At 40.3% G+C, this 26553-nt stretch overlaps 1 protein-coding gene and 1 long non-coding RNA gene across 2 annotated transcripts in view; one reads left to right on the forward strand and one right to left on the reverse strand.

Moving 5' to 3' along the window:
• Window positions 1-13726, forward strand: part of ADAM12 (ADAM metallopeptidase domain 12) — a 164996-nt gene extending 151270 nt beyond the window's left edge. The window contains exons 15-23 of the mRNA XM_085064614.1: window positions 1684-1792; window positions 1898-2096; window positions 4598-4675; window positions 7171-7279; window positions 7782-7917; window positions 8529-8637; window positions 9083-9265; window positions 10946-11061; window positions 12397-13726. Of these exons, the coding sequence (XP_084920740.1) occupies window positions 1684-1792; window positions 1898-2096; window positions 4598-4675; window positions 7171-7279; window positions 7782-7917; window positions 8529-8637; window positions 9083-9265; window positions 10946-11061; window positions 12397-12457 (1100 nt within the window). The 3' untranslated portion in view covers window positions 12458-13726. The remainder of the gene's footprint in view (window positions 1-1683; window positions 1793-1897; window positions 2097-4597; window positions 4676-7170; window positions 7280-7781; window positions 7918-8528; window positions 8638-9082; window positions 9266-10945; window positions 11062-12396) is intronic.
• On the reverse strand, window positions 9709-21793 carry LOC146435044 (uncharacterized). The gene is made up of 4 exons (XR_014853120.1): window positions 21509-21793; window positions 14052-14148; window positions 13545-13580; window positions 9709-10263 (listed from the first exon to the last, which is right to left on the reverse strand). It is a non-coding gene; the product is annotated as an uncharacterized LOC146435044 (long non-coding RNA).
• Between the last annotated feature and the right edge of the window lie 4760 nt (window positions 21794-26553).

The raw sequence follows: 26553 nt of genomic DNA on the forward strand, positions 1-26553 counted from the left end.
CCACATGCTGAAAATGGAAATTTAACTTTTGGGTTTTCTGCACAGCGCCTTGTCTGGTTGCTTCTGTTGATTTTTTGATTATTGCTTGGACTTTAATGAAAAAGAATTGAAAGAATCCTGTGTGAGTCGCTTTTAATAGTTCCAGATTTGAAAAAATATTCTGAACTCAGCAAGCTTGATCGTAATCTTCCAAAGAATTTCAAGCTCTTGTCCTTCTCTCCAGGGAAGCAGCAGCTCATATTCTGTTCCCTCTGTGCCTTTCTTTCTGAATTTTCCAGTTTCAGCATGTAAAAATGTTAGAAGGAAAAGAAGGTGCCATCTTAAGCCTCTCCAAGTTTTAATATTTTGTCCTTAATAGCATTAGATTGCTGTTCAGCAGTATATAGTATTAGTCAAGCTTCTGACTATGAAATGCAGATAATTAATTGAAGTTTTAATCTCTGAGTTATTAGTGAAGAGATCCACACTGGCTGGAAGTTTTACAATCATATTTGTATTTTCTTCTCCAGGAATCTGACCCCTTTTATTTTTTTTAAGAAAAAGAAGAACATTTTTTCTCTTTGAAGGCTTTCAAATTAAATCTTCAGGCTGGCTTAAATAAATGCTATGTTTTACCCACAGTTAGAGGCATACACACTTGGAAGTGGCTCAAAACATTTGACAAAATGTAGCATTAGTTGAAATATTCTGTCTCTGGTACAGATCAGGAACGCTAGAAATGGGATATTCTCAGCCTTTGGGCTATCACATCATTTGCTGCCAAGTTCTTTTTGCTGTAGTTTGGCTGATCTGTCAAAAGCACACAAGTGCAGCTAGCAGGTCTCTGCTCAGTTTTATCCAGAGCATCTCCTCAGCTGCTTTTCTCCTCAAAGCCAACCTCCCTGCTGGATCAGTTGAAATGTTGGTGGTGACTTGGTGGTCCTCTTTATCATTTTCATGGGAAGAAAATAAGGAGTAGTAAAGAGCCCTAACAAAGGGCCTCTTAATTGTGCAAGAAGCAGCAATTATTGGCTGGGAATGAATTGGTTCACTTCACTGCAGAACAAAGAGATTGAATTCCAACACACAGACTAATGAATTGTTGCAGCAGTCAAACCAGGGGAGCAGATCCTTCACCTCTTTGACATTCCAGAAGAAAGGATGCATCTTCCTCCTGAAGATATTCCATAGTTGGTTATAATTTGGGGGCAAAATGAGCAGGGGATTGTGTGTATAAAACTTTAGAAGAGATGTTCTAACAGTACCTTATTTGTCCTGAATTGCAGTCAAGCAGGAAAGAATTTTCTTTGGGTTTTCATTGGAACCACATGAACTCCTGCAAAAAGAAGGGAGTTAACTTCCCAGCTGGCCTTTGTCTGTCTCCACCAAACAAGAATTGGCATTTGCTAGAAGTTTTTGTGTCCTGGGAGGATTGGCAAGAGGGCTATCACCTCGAGAAACCCTGGAAGAGATGGAGTTCAGCGCTGTCTGCTGCTCAGCACTGCCAAGAGAGACAAACAACCCCGAAAATCCCACACTTCCAGGCTCTTCCATTAGCATGCAGCTCCAGCACCGCTGCTGCCTTGGGCTTCATCAACATGCAGCTCACATCCCCCCTTTCCCCTAAAGCACCAGTGCAGCTCAAAAGGAAATTATGAAAAACACCTTGTAGGAGCTGGAAGTCCTGATGAGGTTTTGTTTCAGGTGCAAAGCCTGCTCCTGGGATCTGCTTCGAGAGAGTCAACTCCGCCGGAGATCCTTACGGCAACTGCGGGAAAGACTCCAAGAGCTCCTTTGCCAAGTGTGAACCCAGGTAGGAGCTCTCCCTGCCAGCACAGCACCTGCAGGGCTGCTGGGAGAGACCTTGGGAACGCTGGAAATGATTTACCTAATCTCTGGTTGTGTTTGTTTCCGTCAGGGATGCCAAGTGTGGGAAAATCCAGTGTCAAGGAGGAGCAAACCGCCCAGTGATTGGCACCAATGCTGTTTCCATAGAAACCAACATCCCACTCCAGGAGGGTGGCAAGATCCTGTGCCGTGGGACCCACGTGTATTTGGGGGATGATATGCCCGACCCTGGGCTTGTGCTGGCAGGAACCAAGTGTGGAGATGGAAAAGTAAGATTCTGGAATTTTCCCAGAGAGGGAGAACATCCCTATGCTCATTCTGCCAAGTGTTTTGTACTAAACTCACTTCTTTTTTCCTTTGGGATTTTGTTTTTCATAAAACGGTTGCTTCTCATGCTCAGACTGAGACAAATTTTACTCCCTTCTGGCCACTGTTGTGTTTTATGGATTTGCAGATGCCAATCTGAGCAAGCTGGTCTCATGGAAGGTGTTCCTGGCCACGGCAGGGGATTGCAAATAGATGATTTTTATGGTTCCTTCCAACCCAAACCATCCTGAGATTCTATGCAGTGCAAGTTGCTTAAGTTTATCCTGATTTTTTGAGGGCAGTCCCAAGTATCTGCCCATGGAGGCTTGAGATTTTCTGTAAATAAGTATAGCAAAATACATTACTTGCTTATTAATGAATTTCTGGGTTCAATATATTCTCTTTCCCAGTGTCTCTGGTATTGCAAAATTGTCATTAACTTCACTTTGGCTTTCAAAATGTATTTTATCTTCTGATTATGCCTCCCCAGTTCCTTTTTTCATGCAGGAAATCCTATGTCTGTATGAACTCTCAGAAAACTCTAAACCCATTGATGCTCAGCCACCAAAACTGATTTTTGCAAACTTTGTGAATTATCCACTGTGAATGCAGCCCACATTTCACGTGGCTGTCTCATTCTAAATTTTTCTTTTGTGAGGAAAGGAACTGAGAAAGATGGGAGGCTGCTATGAGTTCACAGAGGGAGGAGGAAGGGAAAGCAGCCCAAGAACTATTGAAATTAAGGAGGTTTCCATACCCTCAGTGGATTGCTTACAAAAAGGAGGAGAAACAAGTGCTTTGATAATTTGCGGTAAATTCAAGAAAGCCTCTGAGTTTCTGAATGCTTTGGAATGAGGTTGGATTATTACAGTGCAGTGGGAACAGGTTTGAAATCCATCCCCAGTGAAACCACAGCTCTGCCACAGGAAAACAACCCTCACAACATTGCTAAGTCAATCTGTTAGAAAATGTCTTTTCAAAGGCAACTCAGTGCTGAGAAAGCACCCCATTATGCTTTACTAATGAGTATTTAATCTTTCTAATCTATCTAATCATACACATCCCCACTATAGAATACACAGGCTAATACTTCTGAAATTGTATGTTTTACTTTGAGGACATTAGTGCATTTGTATTATGGATTAAGAATATGAATTTAAATATCCTTGGGTTTGCTCAACTGGAGATGCACAATTTGAAACGCAGCCATTTTCATGTGATCAGAATTCTGGGAGCTGCTGCACTGTGAATATTTGAATTGTGAATGCTGCTGTAATCAGACCATATTCTCTCCGTGCCTGCATGTTGATGCCAATTCACTCTAATTTCCTTTCCATTTTTCCTTCTCCCCAGGGGATAAGTGCCCTGATTAAGCATCCCTGTCGCCTCCTTCAACACTGTTCCCAGCTTCATGCTAATTATTGTGACTGACTTTTGGTACTACTGAACTGCACTGCAGTTAAACACGAGCAAAAATGTGCAGTGTGGGGCTTTTTGACCTTTTTTGTTGTCAACATAGCACAGGAGCAGTTATTCCAGTCCTAATTTCTTCTTTTTTTCAGTTTTGAGTGGGGTAACTTCTCATTACTGACATCCTCATCAGCTGTGTGGTTGTTTGATGTTATTATTGCAGAGCACTAATCTTGCTTAACCTCAATTTTCAGCTCCATTGGCAGAGTAAAGTTGATGTGCAGTGACTGGAAAACAAACCAAAAAAATTTGAATTTTATTCCTGTGCATATGCTATTTGTTTACTTCCATTTCCTATAAATATTAAACATTAAATATGGTTGGTTTCTATTTGACACCAAAAAAAAAATAGTTTCACTTGGAAAAAACTTAGAAAACTCTTGGTTTTCCTGGAAAACAATGATGAGCACCTATATATCAATAACCTCACTGAAATATTCACCTCTGCTGGGTCCAGATTCTGTACAGGAATGAAAAATATTTCACTGTTGACATAAACAGAACTCTCATCATTTACACTGTGAGGATCTAAAGCTTTCCTAGAGGAATCATCTGCTGCTAGGAAGACACGATGCAGACAGAGCAAGTACCTGAAAGAACCCTGAAAAAAAATGCAAATTAGTGATTTTTAAATTGGCTTGAAAACCTCCCAAAACCCCAGGCTCTCCCCACTAGTTCCACCTGAGTGGAACTGGGAGGTTTTACTTCCCAAGCTCAGCATATCAAGCACTATGAGCTCTGTGTGGAACCCAGGGCTGCCAGGGGAGAAGAGTTCAACTGCCACAGATTTGGATTTCCAAGGTTTAGAAAGGGCTGGGGAGAAAAAGAAGATGAAGACACTTAATTCTGGTGTCCTTTATGTTGATATAATTATATATATTTGTGTGTTGGGAAATATTTAACTGCTAAAAGAAAGGTTATGATGCCCTGGGAAGCCCAGCAGGTTAAAACTTCTGTTAAACTCTGTTAAAACTCCTTTTCCCTTCTTTTGCAGATTTGCCTGAACCGCAGATGCCAGAACACGAGTGTTTTTGGTGTCCATAAATGTGCCACCAAGTGCCATGGCCGTGGGGTAAGCATCCTAGGAAAACATTCTTTTACAATCAATCAATAATTGGACAAGAAATCACTTTATGTGATGGCTTTGGGATCTATAATTGCCTGTAATCCGTCAGTCAGAGTCACTGCAATATATATTTATTATGTATTTCCATTTGCACCGTCCCTTATATGAAATTATTTTTGTTTGACAAAGAAATGTTGATCAGGCAGTAATTATCTTGTTCTTAATTGACGGCCTGTGACACAAAGGAATCTTGTAATCCTCAAAGCAATTTGAAGTCTAACCCTCCATCATGAAGAGTTCCCATTAACAATCAAAAAGTACAATTTCTCCATAGATACAAAGAAGTTAAAATTTTTGAATTGAGCATTTGAAGCCTTTGGATTGAGAGGCAAATGAAACAGCATTTCCAAAACCATTAAAATAAAGTAAAACCATATTGATGAGTTTTGTGGCATGAAAGTGGTGCAGGATGAAAATGTGATGATTTCATTTAATAATATCAGTGTTTTGAAACCCAGTTTACATTATGATAATGTTAATTATGTCAAGCCATGCCTTATTAACCTTGATTTGCTGATGAGCTGTTTGTTTGTGTGAAAAGCTGTGGCAGCCACATTGGAAGAGCCACAGAAATTCACTCTCCTCTCCTGAGGAAGGATTTTAATTTGTTTTAACTTACTTTATCACCCTGAATTTGCAAAACTGAGCAGTGTTGATGGTGCTGCCTCTTGTCACTGAGCTGGAATGAGCAGAGGCTTGGAGTGGCATTTTTATGTCTGTGCAAAGGAGAACCTCTGGTGACTCCTTGGTGGCAAAATTGACCTCATGGAATTGTAAATGGGAATTCCTGCAGTGCTTTAATTTTAAAAATAATGCTTAACAAAGCATATTTTTAATTATGTTGCTGTCTTTGAAAAGTCAATTTTTTTTTCTTTAATTTTACATGACTGCAGCCAGTCTGAGCTCTGTGAATATTTTAGTGCTCTGCAGGCACAGGCAGCACAGCGTTTCTGAAAACCTGCCAGCTGACCTGGCCAGAATATTTCATGTTCACAATAACCCAAACTCCTGTGAACTGATTTGTGTCTTACTGAAAACTCATTTATTAACATGTGATGTGTTATGATGATGGTAGATCAGTGATGGTTGGGGTTAGCACAGAATTAAGAACCTTGTTGATAACGAGCCCTAAGTCCAAAATCTTTATTTCCAAGTTGATTTGAGCACCTATGACTGTGCCATCTCTGTGTTTAGTCTGGGGACTCTCAGGAGAAAACACTGAGGGGTTAGAATGTGGCCAGGGAAGGGAATGATGCTGGGAAGGTCTGGAGCACCAGGAGAGGCTGAGGGAGCTGGGAAAGGAGCTCAGCCTGGAGCAAAGGAGGCTCAGGGGGACCTTGTGGCTCTGCACAGCTGCTGGCAGGAGGGGACAGCCGGGGGGTCAGGCTGTGCTCCAGGGAACAGGGACAGGAGGAGAGGGAACAGCCTCAGGCTGGGCCAGGGGAGGGGCAGGGTGGACATCATGAGAAATTTCTTCATGAAAAGAGCTGCCCAGGGCAGTGGTGGAGTCCCCATCCCTGGAGGGATGTAAAGGACCTGTAGATGTGGCACTTGGGGACATGGGGCAGTGGTGGCCTTGGCAGTGCTGAGGATGGTTGGACTCGATGGCCTTAGAGGTCTTTTCCAACCTGAGCAATTCTGTGACTCCATGGATTCTGTCGCTCCAGCCCAGAATTTAACCTCTGTATTCACTGCAGAGCAACTGCTTGAGGAGTAGCAAAAGGAAATAATGAGCATTTGGACTGTGGGACCCCCTGAGGGCAAAGCCCTGCATCTCCTGGCTCCTTCCCCTCTGAGCAGCAGGAGCAGGGCTGTGTCAGTGATGAGCTCCAGTCCTCCAGAGCTCTCTGATCCCTCAGGGGGCATTGGATAGATCAGGCCCTGCAAGCTGTTCCTAACTCACATTAAACCCCCACAGCACTGAGCACTGCATCTCTGCAGGCACTGCAAGTGTGGTATCAAAGCTCCCTGAGGGTTTGCTCAGCTCTCATCCCAGTTTCACAGGTTTCTCCAGCAAATGGTTCATCTTAGATCCATGGAAAAACCCTTGCTCTGCCCCACACAAGCCCTTGATGGAGAGGAGTGCTCAGGGGGCTGAAAAACCTTTACACGAGACTCTTGCTCCTGTGAAGGCAGGAGAACAGATAATGCTGCTGCTGCAAGCAAAGAGAGAATAAGACTTAAGAGGTGTCTGATTATCCTCATATTATTGACCTTGTCAGCTGGGGCAACTCCAATGATTATCTGCCAAAGAAATAATGGTTTTTAGGATCCCAGTTACTCCGAGGTGAGCTGCTCTTTGCCACCTCAGTGTGCAACAGGCAGCTATCAACAGATCTCCTTTCTTCTCAAAGTTTTATTCCTGTCTGACTAGAAACCCTTCTAAGGCTGGACTGCTCTGGGATGTTTTTTTCTGTTAAGCCATTGGTCTTGTTTTGCAGGTCTGCAACAACAAGAAGAATTGTCACTGTGAGGCTGACTGGGCTCCCCCATTCTGTGACAAGCCAGGCTTTGGGGGCAGCGTGGACAGTGGGCCCATCAGACAGGCAGGTCAGTGGGAATTCAGGCTCCACCTGAATGGTAGAAATGCAAAGTGGCATCTTGTAAGCAATGAGATTTGGCCAACCTCAGAGAGAATTGTTCCTACGCATTGTTAATTTTACAGGATTTGATTATTCCGTGCCAATTTTTCCCCAGAGTGTTGGAATTTTAGTGACCTCACAGAGATGTTTCTGATTCATGTCTGGGTACATGACAGGACAAGCAGTCTCCTCACAAGTACATATATAAACTAAACCTTGATGGGGAAATAATGTCCGTTTTCATATGAGCAATACTATACTAAACCAAAATTGATTCTCTTCTCTACATGCCAGATGCTGCAGTGAGCTGCAGTACTGAATTTACATCATCGTGGTTATTTCCATGACAAAGCTTCTCATCACGATTTCACTGCTGAAATATCTTTTTTTTTTTTAAAGACAGCAAAGAAACCATGGTCAGGCACTGAACAGGCTCTTGGAAGAAGTTAACTGCATGTGTTTTGTTGCAGACAATAAGAGTTTGACCGTTGGAGTGTTGATAACCATCCTGTGCCTTGTCTTTGCTGGATCAATCATGTACCTGAAAAGGAAGACTTTCATGAGGTGGTTGTTTACAAGCAAGAAGACAACAATAGAGAAATTAAGGTATGATCATTTCCCCTGATTGTATTCCAGCAGATATTAGGGAAAGGAAGCAGTAAACACAGCAATTCCCATCACTGTGAATGTGTTAGAAATTGCCAAAAATATTCACCAAATATTAACAGCAATGTTTTCCCTGGGTTAGTTTGATTTCAGTGATAGGCAGTAAATAATGTGGATATTGGTTTGAATATATCCCTCTCTCCTTTTGGGATGAAAGATTAAACAGTGATGGAAGTATTGCCTTTGTTTTCATTTGCCTGAAACAGTTTCATTACATTGCGTGGCCTTTTATCTAAACTCAGCTGAGTGAGCTGAAACTTTCCTATTTGAGGTCATTACTGTTTAAATGTTAGATTCATTAGAATAGTCTCCTGGGTGTTACAAAGCTGCATTTCCACAGATTGCAGAAGCTAATTTAACAGACTACTGGTTTCTAAAAAATCAATATTTATTTTTATTCTTGCAGGAGCGCTAGACAATTTTTACATTCCTTGTTTACTATAACCAGGCAGAAAGTACCTTGCAAAATCTCATTCTAAAAAGAGGCTCCTGTTTAAGAAAATGTTTTAAAGCAGAATGTTGTGTTCAACAATTTAATGCTTTTATTGCAGGTCTGTGAGTCCAGCAAGACCTTCCAGTTCATCTGAGCCAAATCATGTTCATACCACATCTAACAGCAAAAACCTCATCATGAAGCCACAAAATACAGCCATACAAAAAGTGAGTCCATAAATAGTTTTGTTAAAAAGTGTGGGGAGACCCCAACATGTCCAATATTTTGGATCTCAATTCAGTGATTTATGATAATATAATTATTATTTGCACTTAGTATCGTGTAGAACTAACTGTAAGTAAAACGGGAGAAGATGTAAGCTTCAAAATACATTCATGGCTTCCATGTTTAAGACAAGTAGAAATTCCAGTGCAGAAAAGAAATAGTTTTTTTTCTCTAAGAGAGAAAAGCAAGGGACCAACATGGATTTTAAAGTATCAATAGGCTGAGTTGGATATGGCTTGGAGCAAGCTGGTTTAGTGGGAGGTATCCCTGCCCAGGGCAGGGCTTGGAACAAGGTGGTCCTTAAGATTCCTTCCAACAAAACCGTTCTGGGATTCTGGGATTTCAACAATTGTGAAATTGATAATTTTGGCTGGATGACTTTCACAGAGAGATGGCCCCAGGCGGCCACTGCCCTATCAGATCATCGACATCAGCAACCCTGTGAAGACACACCAGGTGCCACCACTGAAAACTCCCCAGCGAGTGCTGCCACCCCTTCCCCAGCTGCCAGGCCACCAAGCTGGGCCTGAGAGACCCCTGCCAGCTCACCCTTCGCTGAGGTTCTCCCAGGTAAACACTGATTTGCTTCTATTTAATATTTACTCTGTGAGTAGCCAGAGAAATGAAGTGTTTTCTCCTCTCCCATTCTGCCCTTTTACCAAAGTATTTCCTTTTTACTCTGAGTGAGTTTAGAACTGCAGTGTAGAGAAATTTCTTTGTGGCAACTGGGGCTGTTATCCTTAAATTTAGGATCCTGAGCTCTCCCTTCACCACCCAACAGAACAAACACAGGCTCATCTCTCCAGCTGCCCAACCAGAGGGGAAGCTCTATGGTTTGTTAGTGAAATGCCAAACACAGTGAGGGAGTTTAGGGAATCACCTTACAGATGTGATGTGAAAGAGCAAAAGGTGTTTTAGCTTGATGTGCTCCACCCATCAATACTACTATTTGTTGTGCTAAGAATTAAAAAGAGCGTGGACATTGTATACAACTTTAAAATGTAATTTGTGGCAAATTTGAAATTTTTATATATGAGATTTACTTAAGATCACATATTTTCTTCCTTATCAAAATGCCTATGAATAATCAACCTGCATTTCCTTCTTGAAAGAGCAAATATTTGCCATGAAAAGTAAAAAAACAAAGGGATGCTCAAAACAAATAATGGAAAGTTGTACTTTATTCATGAGCAATTCATGCTCTGATTGCTTGTTTGGATCACGTCTTTCAAGGGATCTTTAATCAGATTATGCTTGTAACCTCTTCTTGTTTCCTTTAACTTTATTAATGATACTTATGGCTAACTAAAAATCAGGAATTAAATCCCTTATTCCTTATGGCTGTGCAGCTCAGACAGTAGAAAAATCTGCAGTGAGTTTGGGGATAAATTGGAGAGTTTTTGTGTCTTAATGTGTCCCAGCTCTCCCTAATGAAGAGCACAAGCAGCCAAGTCGCCCTGTTTGCAGGGACCACCCAGAGCAGCCCTGGGCTCAGCCTGGCAGCAGATGACTTCTGTTCTTCATTAATGGAGCCTTTAATTCCACAGAATGAAAGCACAGCAGCATCCCTGAAAAAAAAAAAAAAATTCCACAGATGCTCCCAATCCAAACCAGACCGGGGCAGTTTGGTTTTGTGGTCATCTGAATTTCCATTTTAAAGTCATGTCGAGCTTTCCCACCTTTCTACAGAACTACTTTTACAAAGTTATGCATTCAGTCTTTGCTGTTTTCATTTACCACTGATTGAGCATTGAGTCCAGTGGACGTGCACCCTGTGTTTCTAGAGTGAGGAATCAAAACACATAAAATCATGAAAAAATAGTATTAAAACTTTCTTTTAAAAGAGTCTTGTTTTTAAGAGTCTACTTATTTTAAAATAAGTTGGTTTTCACTCATTTAAATTGATTTGGTCATAACTGATTAAGAAGTATCTTCAATTTAGGTTCAGATTAGATATTGGGAAGAAATCTTCCCAGTGAGGGTGGGGAGGCACAGGCTCCCAGAGAAGCTGTGGTGCCCCTGGATCCCTGGCAGTGTCCAAGGCCAGGCTGGACATTGGGGCTTGGAGCAACCTGGGACAGTGGAAGGTGTCCCTGCCATGGCTGGGGTGGCACTGGATGGGATTTAATGTCCCTCCAACCCAACCCAACCCACCCTGTGATCCCATGACTCTCTGAATCGATCTCACCCGTGGCTGTGTGAAAGGTTCACTGTCCATTCTGACCCTCCCATGTTCTGTGTTTCCCCCAGGAGCCCCCCAAGCCCAGCCCCCCTCGGAAGCCTCTCCCCGCAGACCCGCTGAGCCGAGCGCGCCAGAGCCCCGCCGTGCCCGGACAGCCCAGGGCTCTGCCCGTCAGCCCTGCCAGGTCTGTGCTTGCATACACCCTTTTTACACATTTCTATACTCTTTCCCTTCCCTTGCACCCTTTACACACTCTTTGTACCCTAGCCCTGCATGCTGGTGATTTTTGTCGTCTGAGATTTAACTTAGTTTGAGAGTTTTGCAAAGCAAAAAGACCAAACGTTCACAACAAGAGGCCAAGAGCTCTATATTTTCTCAGAACTAGAGGCCTTGGATGGAGTCTCTCTCTCCCCCTCTGGAACATATTTTGGGCTGTAATCTCATTTTGGGGAGGGTTAATTAGAATAAGGGGACAATTTCTTCATCTGTTAAGTTTCTTATTGAAAAATCGTAAGTAAATATACTAATTTGTGAAGTCCATAAAGTTATATATGCATTATACAGGGGAGTGCTTCTCAGTGTGTTCCACCTTTGAAGAGCTGTGCACCTAAAATCCTATTAAATAGCAAAGTAAATCCCCTTTTGCCCTTTATTACTGTGTCTGCCACATATTTCTAGCCTGTAAGGCAACATTCTCAACCCCTACATTTACAGGTTTCATCAGCAACATGGCAAAAATGGCTTAAGGAACTACTGTAACAATTATTTCCAATATGATTTCCATCTCTAATTTTGCTTATCATGCTGAGAGTGAGAATATGAAAATTTATAATACTTGTGGTAATACCTGTGATAATTTATAATACCATATTTACAAAAACTAACCAATAAATAATAAATTTCCTCCTCAGACCCCCCTCATAATCAGACTAAAAACTGAATGCTCTTAAAGTCATCCACCAATAAAAGCAATTTCTTGTTCACACATTTCACAGTGGAACATCTATATAGAGAATCTCAAAATAATACCCCAAACATTCAAAAAGCACACTTAAAAAATATAAAGTGTGTTTTTTTGGAAAAAAAAATAATCAGGAAGTTATTCTATCACTTCACCCAGTGTTAATGGCTTTAGTCAATGCTGGTTTTTTTACCCAAAATTCTTCAGTTTCCTGTCAATAAAGTAAGCTCTAAGGAAGATAAAAGTGATGTTTTAAACTACAAGAATTCTACCAGTGAAGCACTTAAATGCTCAGAAACATTAAAGGTAGAATCAATACAATCTCCTAATATTTCTAGCAAAAAGACTGCAAGAAGAAACTTTGGTTCAACTCCTGGCTGCCCATTCTAAGTAAGATACTCTGAAAGCAATAATATTTCCAGCTCACTCCTACAGTTTTTGCAAACCACCTGGAATTTTACATCATCATGACCATTTTTGATCAGGTAGAAAATGGATGATAACCCAAAGAAATGGAGAGATGAAGTAACAATTTGCTATTTTCTTCCTTTCAAACAGACCTGCTCCCAAACATCCACCACACGTATCCAGGTCCAGCAGCACTGTGGATGTGAAATGAGCAGAAACCTGACACCTTTCTCTTAAAAAGTGAAGACAGAAGTTTGCACTATCTTTCAACTCCAGCTGGAGTTCATTTCTATGACAATACTTAGAATTTTTAATGTTTAAAACAGCATTATTTTTTAAGGATTCTGAGCTACTGCCTTTGGTGCTGTGCTGTGCTATGGTGCTCTGTATACTTGCTCAGGTACTTGTAAATTATTAATTTATGTTGAATATTTATTACAGTGCAGTGCACTGTAGTAGATATTTTTACCATAGCTGAGTTTTCCTAAAAAGGAAGCCTTTTTTTTTTTTTGTAATATTTCACTGAACTTGAATAATTCTGCTCTATTGATCCTATGTAGATTTCTTAGGTTTGATCTGTTCTTTAAGGAGTGCTGATGCAGATCAGTCAAATGTGTAAACAACTCAATCTCAGTGGTTCATAACCAACTTTTGAATAAACATGGCAGGGTAAAAAGACAAAAAACTCATCTGGAATTTGGTGAAATGCCTGATATCTGCATACAATGTGTATTTAACCAAGGGATCACTCAGTGTTTGCAGCTGTACTGTAATTTCACTTTTCATGTTACTGTTTGAGATCTTCCAGAAATCTCTGTGCTGAAGGAGGATCTATCCACCTGGGAGAAGTCCTCTCACTGAAGAAGTACTGTATATCACAAAACTGTACTGTTTTTAACCTCATTTTCCTCAAACACAGCCTGGTTAGTACACATCAATGCAGATGTCAGGCCTCCCTGTGTCATCTCCTTTTTGATGCTTTGGTAATTAAATTCAACCATCTCATGTTGTCCTGATTAGACTGGCACTACATTATACCCAGGGCTGGGGGGAAGCCAAGAATAACAAAGAATTACATTTTAAAAATCCACTTTTGTATTATTTCCTTTGCCTCACTGCTCTGCTTATCACCTGTATTTTGCATATTTACTACTGTTTTGTATTTAACTTCTACAACGTTGCTCCAGGTCTCTTAATTCCCAAATCAAAACGTGTATTGAAATACATAGACTTGGATTATCCAAAAAAAAAAAAGAAGTTCATCTCTGCTACGTGATTACACCTAATCTCTTCTGTACCTTCTCAGCAGCACTGCTGATCACAGTTTGTTTCACCTGCAAAAAACAACAATTTTCAAATATCAGCTGGAAACAGAGGGAGAAGAGACTATCACCTTTATAATACGGTTTCCTCATTGCTTGTGGGTTTTGTTTCCTTAAGCAAAAATAAAAGCATTGATAGAAACTTGCACCTCGCTTCAGGAAGTGTAATTGTGTTTCATTTTCCCAGTAATTCCCCCTTGGAGCAGCACAAGCCTCATGTTTATTGATAAAGGGAACAAACCAAACTCAACCCCAGCTCAGTTTGCTGCTGAAGAGCAAAGGAAATGCTTCCCAAACCTATTTCAGTTCTTAGAGCACCTCCAGTAGCAGCAGCAGGGCTTTGTGTGTGGAGAATCACAAGGATGCAAACCTCCCAGGCTCAGCAATGCAGGGGGAACCAAACCAATGCTTTTATGCCTTTTTTTTTTTAATTTTTGTATTTAAAATATTATTAATTTTATATCTAAAGTAGGGGTATCTCACCTCCATTTGAAGCAGCCACATGAGCTGAGTTTGCTGGTTTGAATGCTCCCATTTAATCCGAATTCTTCTGCAAACTGCTGGAAATCATGAGATGAAGCTGTGAGTGGTGCAAGAAAGAGGTGACATTAAATGACTAAAAAGTGTCTGTTGTCTGCATCAGGAGCTCTGAATTTATCAGGAGCAGCTTAGGTCAGACTTAACACTTTTAATGTATATTAACACCTAATACTTTTAATGTGTAAACCTAAATGATAAAATCAATAAACGACCCTCCTACTTAAAATAAGTCCTCCTCCAGACTTAAAAATATAGAAAATAGAAATATCCATACAGGGCACCCAGTCATGTCCCTGTCACTGCAAGCAGCATCCTTGTTTTAGTGGGAATAATTAATAAATCACCAAATTTATGAAGTATTCCCAGTAAAACAAGCAGCTGGAGCACAATTTTCCAGTGATGTGGAATTTAGTCTTACAGTTAAGAAGAACATATTATCTACTGGAGTTAGCATCTAAGGCAAGGCTGAACTTTGAGATTTATAGATGTCTGGGGGAAAAAAATCCTAATTTGCTGTCTGAAACAAAGGTAACAAAACTCAGCAGTCCTAAAAAAATGAGTAGCCATTATTTGACACCAAAAGTTCTTACTGAACAGTACAGGCTGATTTTTTTTTCATAGCAAATGTAGGTGCAATGTATGTAACAGGTGAAAAATGTGGGATCCTTCCAGACAGCAATATGCAAATTATATATATCATTATTATAATAATTATATAATTATTATATATAAACATATAAATATATAAATATATAAATATTTTATTTTATATATAAAATCAGATGCAAAATATAACAGGCAGAAAAGGACCTGTAGCTCCTAAATCCTTCTTTTGTTTTGGAGAATTCCATCAGCAGGAGCTGTGAGATGTTTTCACACCTAATTAGTGCCCTCCTGATTAGAGATGCAGGTGGCATGGAAAATTCCATGGTGGGAAGCAGGTGAGTGGTTTTACATCTGTAAGGGCAGAGTGAGCAAATAAATTACTGTGGGATGAGCAGGATGGGGAATCCAAGGAGTGCTCCTTGCACAAGTCCTAATAATAAATTTATTTATTTATTTATTGTGACAAATCCTGTCATAATCAATTCCTCCACCTCCGTACTCAGCAATCTTTAACTTCTAAATCACCTTTAATAATTAAGTTTCATCAACCTCTAAGTCCTCAGTATTTTATGGTGCTTAATTTACCTTTGTGGGAGAGATTTTTTTATGGTGATTTTTCCTTTCTGGCTTCTCCCACTCCCATATTCCCATATTCCAGCCAAGCTGCCATTGCAGAGGGAAGGCACAGAGTGTGCTCTGTATGTTAATCAATAGAACAGTAAGCACACAACACCAGAGAAAAGGAATAAAAAGGCAGTAAACAAAAAGAAAATTGCATATTTACCATCTTTCTCCCCATCAGATCCCTGGGGGTTAGTGTTCCTAGATTGTTTGTAAAAGCTAGCAATTATCAAGGTAGCAAGACTTCTTTTCTTTTAATTTCATGGAATATTTTAAAAGCCTTTTCAAGAGCTCAGAGAAGAAAGAGGTACAGAGCTTTGCCCTTTGTTTCAGTTCTGATTTCCTCTGATCATTTGAGTGTGCAATATTCTCTTTTATTAACTTCCAATCAAATAACAGCAGTTTCCAATTTAACTGTAAATTACCATGTAACAGTAAACAAATTCATTCTTTATCTCACAAGCACTCTGCAAAACATCATTTTCTCTACTCAGTAATGCTGAAACTCCCTCTGCACAGAGACCAACCTTCCTCATAACGAGACCACACATCAATATGCCCCATAAATTCCAGCCAGCTGCCCTTTTCACACAATACTTGTAAGAGAAATTAAAAAGTCAGAGCATATTGAATATTTGGAACTCTTGGAATTCTGTTAATTTGGGAATTTAATATCCAACATCATCACGATAAATTATATTTTTCCATGATCACCTTTTATTTTTTAAGCAATGCACAAGGCCACGTGGATCTGTAGTGATGAACAGTAAATTTTCATGCTTTACTCCATGTCTTAATTCTTCCAGATCTAAATTTAAATATAAATAAATATAAATTTATGTACTTATGAACAATTGGGGTTGGAGCCTCAGGAGTGGCTGAGGGAGGAACTAAATTTCTGGTTATGCCATATATTAGATAATGCTGGATTTGAAGGAAAGCACTGCATTTTTAAAATTTTTTTTTCTTTAAAACCAACTTTCATTTTGCATTTCTCAATACCTGACTTTGCAGTCTTGATGTCACTTGATATAAAGACACCTAAAATTACCTTTTAAACCCCCAAACCATCACTTTCAGGAGCAGGGCCTCAGATCATTTAGATCAGAATATTTTACTGTTAAAATTGCAAACTACTATTTAATTACAAAAACCAAAAGTTAATATATATGTGTGTGTATATATATATATATGTATATGTATGTATATATTTAGAAAGATTCAGCGATTTAGGCTAATTTTCTGTAAGAATATGAACATATTTTTCACTTCTAGAACTGAAGCTAAATTTGCTGCACAAGCAGCTCATTATTTGAAATTAAGAAGCATCTCCTTGGAAAATTTAAAATGAGTTTTAACAAGGTTGGGTAAGAAATGCTAATTTTTTGTTTACTAAAGGGACAGTCATGAAAGCAAAAGAGGTCTTGAAGAACAGAGGGAAAGAGTGGAGATAAAAAAAAAAAAGCATTTAATTTCCAGCAGCTTAAAGACAGTTTGTAATATCCTCAGGGGGATGCCAAGAAGTGTGTTTGTTTATATGAATTTCTTGTTTTACATTTAACTCTGGTTTTGTTCTACGAAAATAACATCTGTAAATCCCATGGATGCACTTAAATATGGGAGGAGATGCTGAAGAGGAGGCTGAGCTCCAAAATTTAGTGTCAAAGACCCAGAAATCTGAATAGTAGAGGTGAAACAGGCAAGTTGCAGCATCTGAGACCAAATATTCATATTTTTACTTTCTTGGAAAAACCAAAGTTACCTGAGGCATCATCTCTGAGCTGGGAAATAGCAGTTTTGCTCTTAGTTTTTTCTTCTTGACTTCTAGCAAATTTACCAAACTCCAAACGAGTGAAAATCATAACAACTGGAGAAAGAAACACATTTAAAAAATAAACCCAGGAAATCTTTCTATAGGGATTATTCATATCTGCCTGCAAAAAAGTCCCAGTGTTCCAGGAGTCCTTTAGAAAACACTGAAAAGAGGAAAAAATATCCCTTTTCACAAGAAAAAAACAAAATCTGAGCAAGCAATGTCTCCCACTGGCTGTTGCAGGTCTGGCTAGCTCCTCCTGCATCCCCAGGAGCACAGACTGAAAAAAATCACCCTAAATCCTGTTTGAAAGGTGGAATCTCCATCCTCCACCCCTCTAATCCAGGGTGCTGCTGCCTGGAATTAAACTATCAACTCGGGTTTTAATGAAGTGTAAATTACCAAAGAGCTTTCATTGCCCTGTTGCTCCTTCCAGCCCACACGAGGATGCAAAGCAGAGACACCACACTGGCATAAAACACATTAATTTGATTTTAGCAATAAGGAAAATCGTAAGTAAAGCCCAGTAACTTGGAAACTGCAGCAAGGAGATGGTTTGGGAGAATTTTTAGGCATTCTGCACGAGACATACGTATTTATATTAAAATATAGTCCAGGGACAGCTGTGAAAATTAATCAAACTCCTTGTTTATCATGAGCATAATTTTGAAGTGTGTTAGGAATCTATGAAAAATATATTCATTCAATGAATGCATTCAGTGCTTACAATTCTTTTCCCTAAAAATGTGGTTTGGGCACATTTTGGACTATCCTTTTCTTTCGAGTTATCTTCAAGGTATTACCTTTAATTACTAACCTAAATTAAACCAAAATAACAGCCCTGAAGACAGAAAATTGCCTGGATTGAAGACAAAACCTAAAGGTGTTTACAGAGGAAGATTTTACAAAAACCTCTCTGGGGAACACCTTTTTTTTTTTTTTTTTTTTCTCTGTATTTTCTCCCTCTTTTTTGTGTCTGGTTTCTGTGATGAAGCTTTGCAATCCCAGACAAACACCATAAATCTCCAGGAGCACCACCATAAATAACAGGAAAGAGAGTTAAATGGATTGATTGGAATAGATGAATTACACTGTCAGGATGTTCCCAGTTTGGATTTCTCTTCTACAGCTTTGAGTTTCCTCCACTGTTGAACTATCCTGAGATTTTCTTTTTTCTGTGAGGTACCTGAGCACCACCTCAGCCCTGACTGTTGATATTCCCCCATGAGTGAAGTTTCTGGTCACTGCTGGAACTTCATCTTCTTCCCTTCTCCTTTCACCACTTCAGCCAATGATGACAATTCCCTAAAAACTACAATTTTACAAGTAACGTCAGTACTGGGAGAAATAGATTTGCAAATTAGAATTCCAAATTCTAATCACAGATGCTTTAAATTCTTTTGTGAGGGGGAAAGGTGTCCTTGAGGGCTCAGTTAGTGTGGGACTCATCCAAGGATTCATTTTCACCATCTGATTCCAGCAGAAAGGGTACAGCTACAAGCACTGAACACCAAAAAATAGAAATCAGCTTTTCCAAAGGAGCCCATGACACAGCCAGAGTGGAAATCAAAGTCATAACAATCTCTACCCTGAAGGACAATACAGTTACTGGAGTGTCAGGGTGCTTTAAATACAGATATAAGATTAATTTGGCAATTTTATTCTTGATGAACAGAGCTCAGCTCATCAGACACCAAACAACTTCTGTCCCTTTCTTACAGAACATGCCTGCTCCAAGTACTGAGGCTGCAGACAGAAAAACAATAAAAACCTCCCGGCTGCAAGAGAATGAGTTGAATTTGGTAGTTTTCCTATTGATATTCATGTCCAACAGCAGCCCTTGGTCAGCCACAGAACAACAAGAAAATGGGCAAAATTGTAAAGAAGAAAGGTTATTTCCCAGTGCAATACAGTTCTTGGAGAGGCTCTATCTTAAATTGCACCCTTTCTCTTCAAAGCCTCTTGTCTTTTGAGGAACAAAAAACATTTCTGCCCTTTACACTCTGGAAACAGCATGAGAAAAGTCAAGAGAAAAGTCTCTCAGCAGTGACTGCTGAACAGGAATTTTTTCCAAACTTCACCTCTCAGGACATGTTTCCCTCCAGCAATGCCTCCCAGAGAACTGCAGCTCCCACTAAAGAACTTTTCCTTTCTTCTTCTCCAAAAGCCTCAAACCATAAGCAAGGGCAGCACGTTGGACTGTACAGCACTGCACATGCAGGAAATAATAAAAATTCTGTAACTCCAAGCACCTTAGCCATGAATCCCTGGAGTGACAAACATCCAGCAGCACTGATTTAGTAAGACAGAAGCTCTGGAACCTCCTGAAGGCTGGGACAGCGAAATTCAGTAAAGAACAAATGTACTCTGCTCCATCCTGCTCCCCTGAGCTGAGCCTTTGCTACCAAACCTCCATTCCCTGGTTTTCATCCTCTGCCAAAGCAGAATTTCTCCCCCAGCCCAGGGAGCTGCCTGTACCAATTCACTGCATGCTCAGGTTAATGTCAGGAGCAGAGGGATGGCAGCTCTGGGACACAGAATTTGAGCACAGCTCCCAAAAGGCAGCACTGGAAGAGGGAATTGGTGAGGGAGAGGAAAAGACACCCTCAGCTCCATGGAATAAATGCAAGACTCGATTTTATCCCACAGATTTTAAGTGACATCAGCACTGCTGTCACACATCATCCTGACCATCTTTAAGGAAAACATGAGGAAAACTTCAGTTTATCCAACACATGCCCAGCCCTCTCTGGCCCTTCACATTCCTGCAGGAACCTCCATCGACCTGATTGATTTTGTTTTTAATCTCAGCTTGTTTTACAGGTCATCAATTTCATTTCTCAGGGCTTTAGGTGCTCCCCTCTTCTCAATTAGGATAACATTATATCCATCAGCTCTTATCTCTGAATCTTCAGCTTCTCATTTTGCCATCCCAGCAGTCTTGATCAGAGCTCTGCAGCACCTTATCAGCTGCAACCATGTTGATTCAATTACACCACCCATTTGCTAATATTTACTCAGCCATTACTAAAAATGTCCAATTTTGCTTCCTAACACACATTTGTGTCTGTTGTGAAACCAAATCCAGGCAATCCTGCCTATCTCCTGTTTCATGGAAACCTGCAAATAAAACTGAATGTTGTACTTTGATTAAAAATGTAGATTATAAGCAAGGAGGGTTCCTTATTATATCCTGTATCAACTTCTAATTTTCTCACACCCTGTTCCCCATTAAGGAAAGCTGAAGAGATCTAATTACAAAACCACCACAATGGAAGCTTCACTGCCCTGAAGACATAGAGGCTATTCCATTTAGTTCTGTGATATTATTAAGGCTTTCTCCACTCCTCTATTTTGCAGTCATTTACCCAATTCTCCACTTTTCTGAACCCAAGCCATTGCCATCATTCTTTTGGGCAAATGAGTTTCCATTAAGCAGAAACCTTCCTTTGCCCAGAGGATTCAGGAATGTCTCAGTGCAGGATTAACATGAATATAAAAAATTAACCTGCTCACATGTGGGACAATGCAGCCTTCTCTGAAAAATGCAGAGATGAAACATTTCAGCACCATCAATCACCCAGCCAACACCAGGACCTTGTCCTCCACCTGCAGCCCTGGAAAGCTGTGAGACCTCCCAGCTCTCTGCCTTCCCAGGAAGCACCTGGTGAGCTCAGGCACTTCATCCTATCCAGGTGAGCAGCAAAAGTAGCCAACATCATTATTAAAAGTACAGAAGAAAAGGAAATTAACCTGCTGCAAAACCAGGACATCATAATCACCGTTTAAAAAAAAAATTAAATGTGTTCAATGCCCTGTGAAATTCTGAGCAAAAATGTGCCAGCGGTAACCCAAATCTACATGGGAGGGATCTGAAAAAATATCTGAAATATTCCTGACAAGGAATAACACCATAAATGTATTTTAAAAGCTTAACGCATTCCTAAGAGCTTTCTGCAACCTCTGCCTCACTTCAGAGGAGGGTAAGAGGCCCAAAAGCACTGAAACAAACACTGAGGAATCCACATCCAAATTCCAACTCTCCTACTGAATTTCCAATCCATTATTCCATACAAGGGATGTCATTACAACCATCTCATTACAATCATTTTTCACACCAAATCTTCCTCCTGAATTCCCCATTCCCACTCTGGCACAAGGGTGTGACCTTTATATTTCCAGACCTCAGCTGGAAATTATTAAAACCTGAAGGACCTGGACTTATGTCTCTGCTCCAAAACAGACAATTCATGGCTCTGAAAATAAGTTTCTTTCCTCTCGGGTAAATCCTTAAAGCACCATTTTTATACTTATAATCCAAAGGTATTTAAGATGATTTTATCCTCCAGAGATGTCTCACCTGCTGCTGAAGGCCAGTGTCTTCCTGAGAGCTCCTCCCATGCTTTAACAGTGCTGAGTGTGCCCTGGAAGAGCTTCCAGCAGCTGTTTAATGTCTCCATCAGCTCTCAAATTACCCATTATCTCCAGCACAAATGGGGAGGTCTCCAGCTCTGCACCTTTTCTTCAGGGAATGTCTGCACCTGCCTTAATCACAGGGTGATAAAAGCTGGCAGGGAGCTCAGAGTGCTCCAGCCTAGCTCCTTACCAAGCAGGGTGAGCTCTGAAGCCCCAGCAGGTTGCTCAGGGATTTATCCAGCTCAGACTTGGGAAATGTGGGGATGGAGAGGAGGCACAACCTCCCTGTGCTCCCTGTTTAGCACAACAGCCCTCCTGGGGAAAGGCTTTTTCCTTTTCCTCACACCCAGCCAGAGACCTCTCCTGCTTGAGTTCATGTCTGCTGTCAGCTTGTCTTTCAGCATCTGTAGGACCAGACAGAGTCAAGTTTAAAACTTTAAAAAGCGTGTTTTGCATCCTCATCCTTCCTCTCTTTTTATTGAATTCTGTGCTCCAGATGCTCCATCTGCACCAGTGCTTCCTGGCTGATCCACTTCTTCATTTGGTTCAAAATCCCTCTGGTTCTCAAACCCTGAACCATAAATGGGAAATTCAAATAGATACAAGGATTCGGTAATGAATAAGAAAAATAAAATAAAAATACTGAGAAAGGACCCTATAATATTTTAGCAATCCAGCTAAAGAAATTGCTCATCAGAGATTATACTTTTACTTTTTTTCTTAAATGGTTAAAATATCAGCTCATTGTGCTGATTTTTCAGCTGACATCTTCTGCATCTGTGACTCTCCTGTCCCTCAGGATGGTAACACAGAATCTGTCATGTAATGTTACATTTTCCATATTTTATATATGGTTATATACATATAAATTACAGAATCCCAGAATGGTTTGGGTTGGAAAGGACCTTAAAGACCATCCATTCCAACCCCCTGCCATGGGCAGGGACACCTTCCACTGGATCTTAAAATTTATGAATGCATGACTTGCAGAGATCTTCCAGGTCACCAAGTTCAGCCTCCTGCTGTTGCAACCAACCATATTATCTTATGCCTTTCAAAAATTTAGCACAGAGAGTCCTCAGTGTAATGAGAATTTTGCCCCTGCTAGCTGGATGGATACTCCAAAAATCTCCCTGTGCTGATGTAGAAAACTTGTTTGTACTGAGAGAAGTCTTTTTTTGGTTCTTTGCATTACAGTCAGACCCAGATCTGAGAGGTGATTAATATCTGTATTTATCTCTCAGAGGTTACAATTAACAGAACTGTAGGAGTAACTCAGTTAATGAGTCTTGAATGCAATGCTTGGCCAAATAACATTCATTCACATCAAAACCAAGTTCCAGCTATGTTTATTTTCTCACTTCCAAATGAGAAATAATTTCTATTTGTCACAGTGCTTTCCTAAATACTGGGATGTATTTTATCCCACCAGCAAGCAGAACAACCACCACAGAAACGTGTCAGTGACACTCTGGTTAAACTCACATTAAAACCTTGTTTTCCTAGATATAGAAAGAAAAATGTCATTCAAAACGTAATATTTTACTGCTTTACCCAGGCACTGAGATAATAATTTTATACCACATCAATACATTTACTAAATGTGTTGTAAAAATGTAAATGAAGCAAATTAAGGTGAAAGCAGAGTTGAAACCCTGGATCCTTGGTGGCAAATATCTTTGCTTAACTTTGACAGAGAAGAAAACAGGACACAAAACTTGGGGTTTTGCAAGCAAAGAAAATCATAATTATCTTCAATTTCTTCAAGAAACGCAGAAGAAATCCCACAAATTTTGAGACAATACAGATGTAAGGAAATGTTCACCAAATAGTGACCCCAGCTGTTCTTGGAATACATTCAGCAGCCCAAGAACGATGGACAGGTCATGAAACAAAGCAGGACACACCATTCCCTCCTGCACAATTGATCACATTTCCAGGCAGGACAGCAGGGCTGAAAACTGCCCAGGAAAACCAGCACAGGTCACCAAAATACTGGGAAAATCAGCAGCAGGCAGTTGGCTGACACATGGATGCTCCGAGGGGAAGAGCTACCGGAGCTGTGTGGCTGTCCCAGAAAACAGGACAGAACTCCAACACCAAAATTTCAATAGCAAAATTCCAATAGCAAAATTCCAATAGCAAAATTCCAATAGCAAAATTCCAGCACCAAAATTCCAAGCTGCAGTTAGGAGAAACAACTCGTGAAGATGACCAGAGCTTGGGGAAGAAAAAGCCAAGAGAGGTAACAAAAATCTTCAGCAGGAATGGAGGTGTTCAGCCAGGATTGCTGGAGGCCAACAACAATTTGATCAATTCCCCTCCATGCCCAGCTCGGTGATTGCCAGCCCCGGGGCTGAATTGGTGTCAAACAATGCAGCAATCAGCACACGGGGATTTTTATGGATTTACAGCTCCAGGAGGAAACAGCTGCTGAATCCCAAAAGAAGGCTTTGTGCTGACGTTCTGTGGTTCCTGGGCTGCCCTGGCTGAGCCCCTTTAACCCCAGGATGGAGTTCTGGTAACACCTTGAAATTAAAGATGTAATTACCCTCTACAGAACCCTGAGACTGAAGTGACATTATTTGGATGGTCTGCAGAAAATTCCTTCAGTTCTGCAGAGGAAAAGCAGTGCCTAATGCAGATTGATTTAATTCAGAGCCACTGTTCCTTCAGCTTTCTGCTTTCAGCCTGAGCTGCTGCACACCAAGCACACTGAACTCACCTGCCAGAGAGACTCAACTGCAGCTCTTTAATCCCTCAGTAAAAGGGACTTAAAACCTGACCTCCAACAAACAGGAGCTGGCATTTGCCTACATTCTGGATTTGCAGTGAAAATGGCATCATTCCACTTGCAGGCTACAAGGGAGGATAATCAGTAGGGCACAGAGCAGAGTGAACAGTGAGGCACAGAGAATCTTGGCTTTTGAATATAGAAAAATGGGTTTTCTTCCCCAAAATGCACATGAAGGGGAGAGGTCTGACACGGGAACAGTGCCTGCTGATTGCCTGGCAGTTATGGGGAAACCTGAAAGGGTTTAGCTCAGGGCAGATGTGTTTAAATAAATGTAATAATTCCGTTTGATTTCTTCCTTTGCAAATCTAAGAATACATGTGTGGATTAGTGAAGGGAAAAAATGTCACTGTCGGTTAGCCAAGTCCCTCCAGACCCTCAGAAGGACATAAAGAACACTCAGAGCAGAAGTCTCCTCTCTTTAGATTGCTCTGTGTAGCCCATGGCGTCTCTATATACAAAACAAATTCTCAATATACCTGTCTTTTCCATTTCCTTTATTCTCTCTCCCTTTTTGCTTCGATATGGATGCCTGCAGAGTAAGTTTTAGATAAAATTTGCAAACCCAACAGCTAAGCCTGATATAAAAGAAGATACACCGATAATTGAATTTTGGAAGCACAATAGCAGCTCACTGATGGCATTTTAACATTGTTATCGCAATTATAATGTAAATGAAATTTACAGAACGTTGTGTAACACCACTATTAAAACATTTAAACAACATAATACAGCTATTTAACACTTCTAAATCTGTTCTTTCAGACCAGGACATTTTCTTACCCTCCTTGAATTATCAAAAAAAATAATGCCTTACATTGTAACAACCGATGGAATTGTTCTCCTTTCATTGCTTCTCCTATAGAAAGCAAAGCACAAAGCATTTTTTTCCAAAAAAACTATTCTTTTTTCCAAAAAATAGTTGAGCACATTCACCTTATTTACACAGCATTAAGCCACTGCTGTGGGTGATTAATCTTCACGTTTAACAATACAATGCTCTGATATTTGGTTTTACTTTACTTGCTCCAACAACAGAACCCCAATTCTCAGTTTGCTGTTTCATGTGACAGATTATCCCAAGTTCTGTAAGATCTGATATCATTATTATGATCAAATATTTCAGATATGGCCTTAGAAATGCTTTCAGAGCCTGTCTTCAAAATACCTTTTAAAGGAAAGAAAACAGGATCAAATTAAGTATTTGTATCCTTTTAGTTGTCAGTTATTTTTATCTTCTTTTTACTAAAAAAAACCCCAGATCTTATGTTTGGATTTTACATTTTTATGGCTCTCTGTGCTTATCAGCCAAGGAAATCTTTCTCAGGTAAATACCCAAGACTGGAATAATTCCAGGATCATGTGCAGAAGCTCCAAACAGCCACACCATGGATGGAGAGGGGAAACAAGGACAAGAAATGCTCCAAAAAATGAGCTGCAAAACCAAAATACAAAGAACAAACCTAGAGGCAAGGGCAAAACAAAAGATAAGAACAGAACAACTGAGCACAGCTGCTGCAAAAAATTACTTGCAAGGAGGATGAAAAGGAGAGGAGATACAGAAGGGAACAAGACTGGAGAGAAAAGGAAGGGAAGGAGAATAAATCACTGCAAGTTTTGTCAAGTTGAAGTTTTATATTTCACTGTTATATTTCCCTGGAAAAGTTTGCAGCTCCACTGCAAATGATCAGTCACAGAGAGGGAGTAGGGCAAAATCCCAACCCAAAAATGGAGCTATAAATGAAATTAACAGAGAGGTTGTGGAAAATAAATACAAATAATGAAGAGGTGTGGAGAAGAGGAAGGAAAGATGATGGAGAGACTTTTCCCCTGGGTGCACAGAAGAAGGAGGGGTGGAAATCACCCTGGATGATGGGAAATTCTGTCTTGATGTAAGGAAACTATTCCTTTCACCATGAAGGGGCAAAAAAGTGGGACTGGAACACAGAGAAGCTGTAAAGCTACAAAATTCAGCTGAAATTTGAAAAACAAGGCTTGGAGGAACCTGCTGGAGATGGAACCAACCTGAGCCAAAGGCTGCACTGGTGATCTCTGAGGTTCTGTCCCAGAACTCTCTGTCAGAGTGGGGAAATCTCCAGTTTGGTTTAATTTCTAAGAAGAAATGAATCTTTGAGCTGGAGATATTAAACATGTTTTTCCCTTGGTTTCACACAAGAGATCTGACCTTTCGCAGG

This window comes from Lichenostomus cassidix, chromosome 6, assembly GCF_008360975.1.
Source record: "Lichenostomus cassidix isolate B80296 chromosome 6, HeHo_3.0, whole genome shotgun sequence".
Lineage (NCBI taxonomy): Eukaryota > Metazoa > Chordata > Aves > Passeriformes > Meliphagidae > Lichenostomus > Lichenostomus cassidix.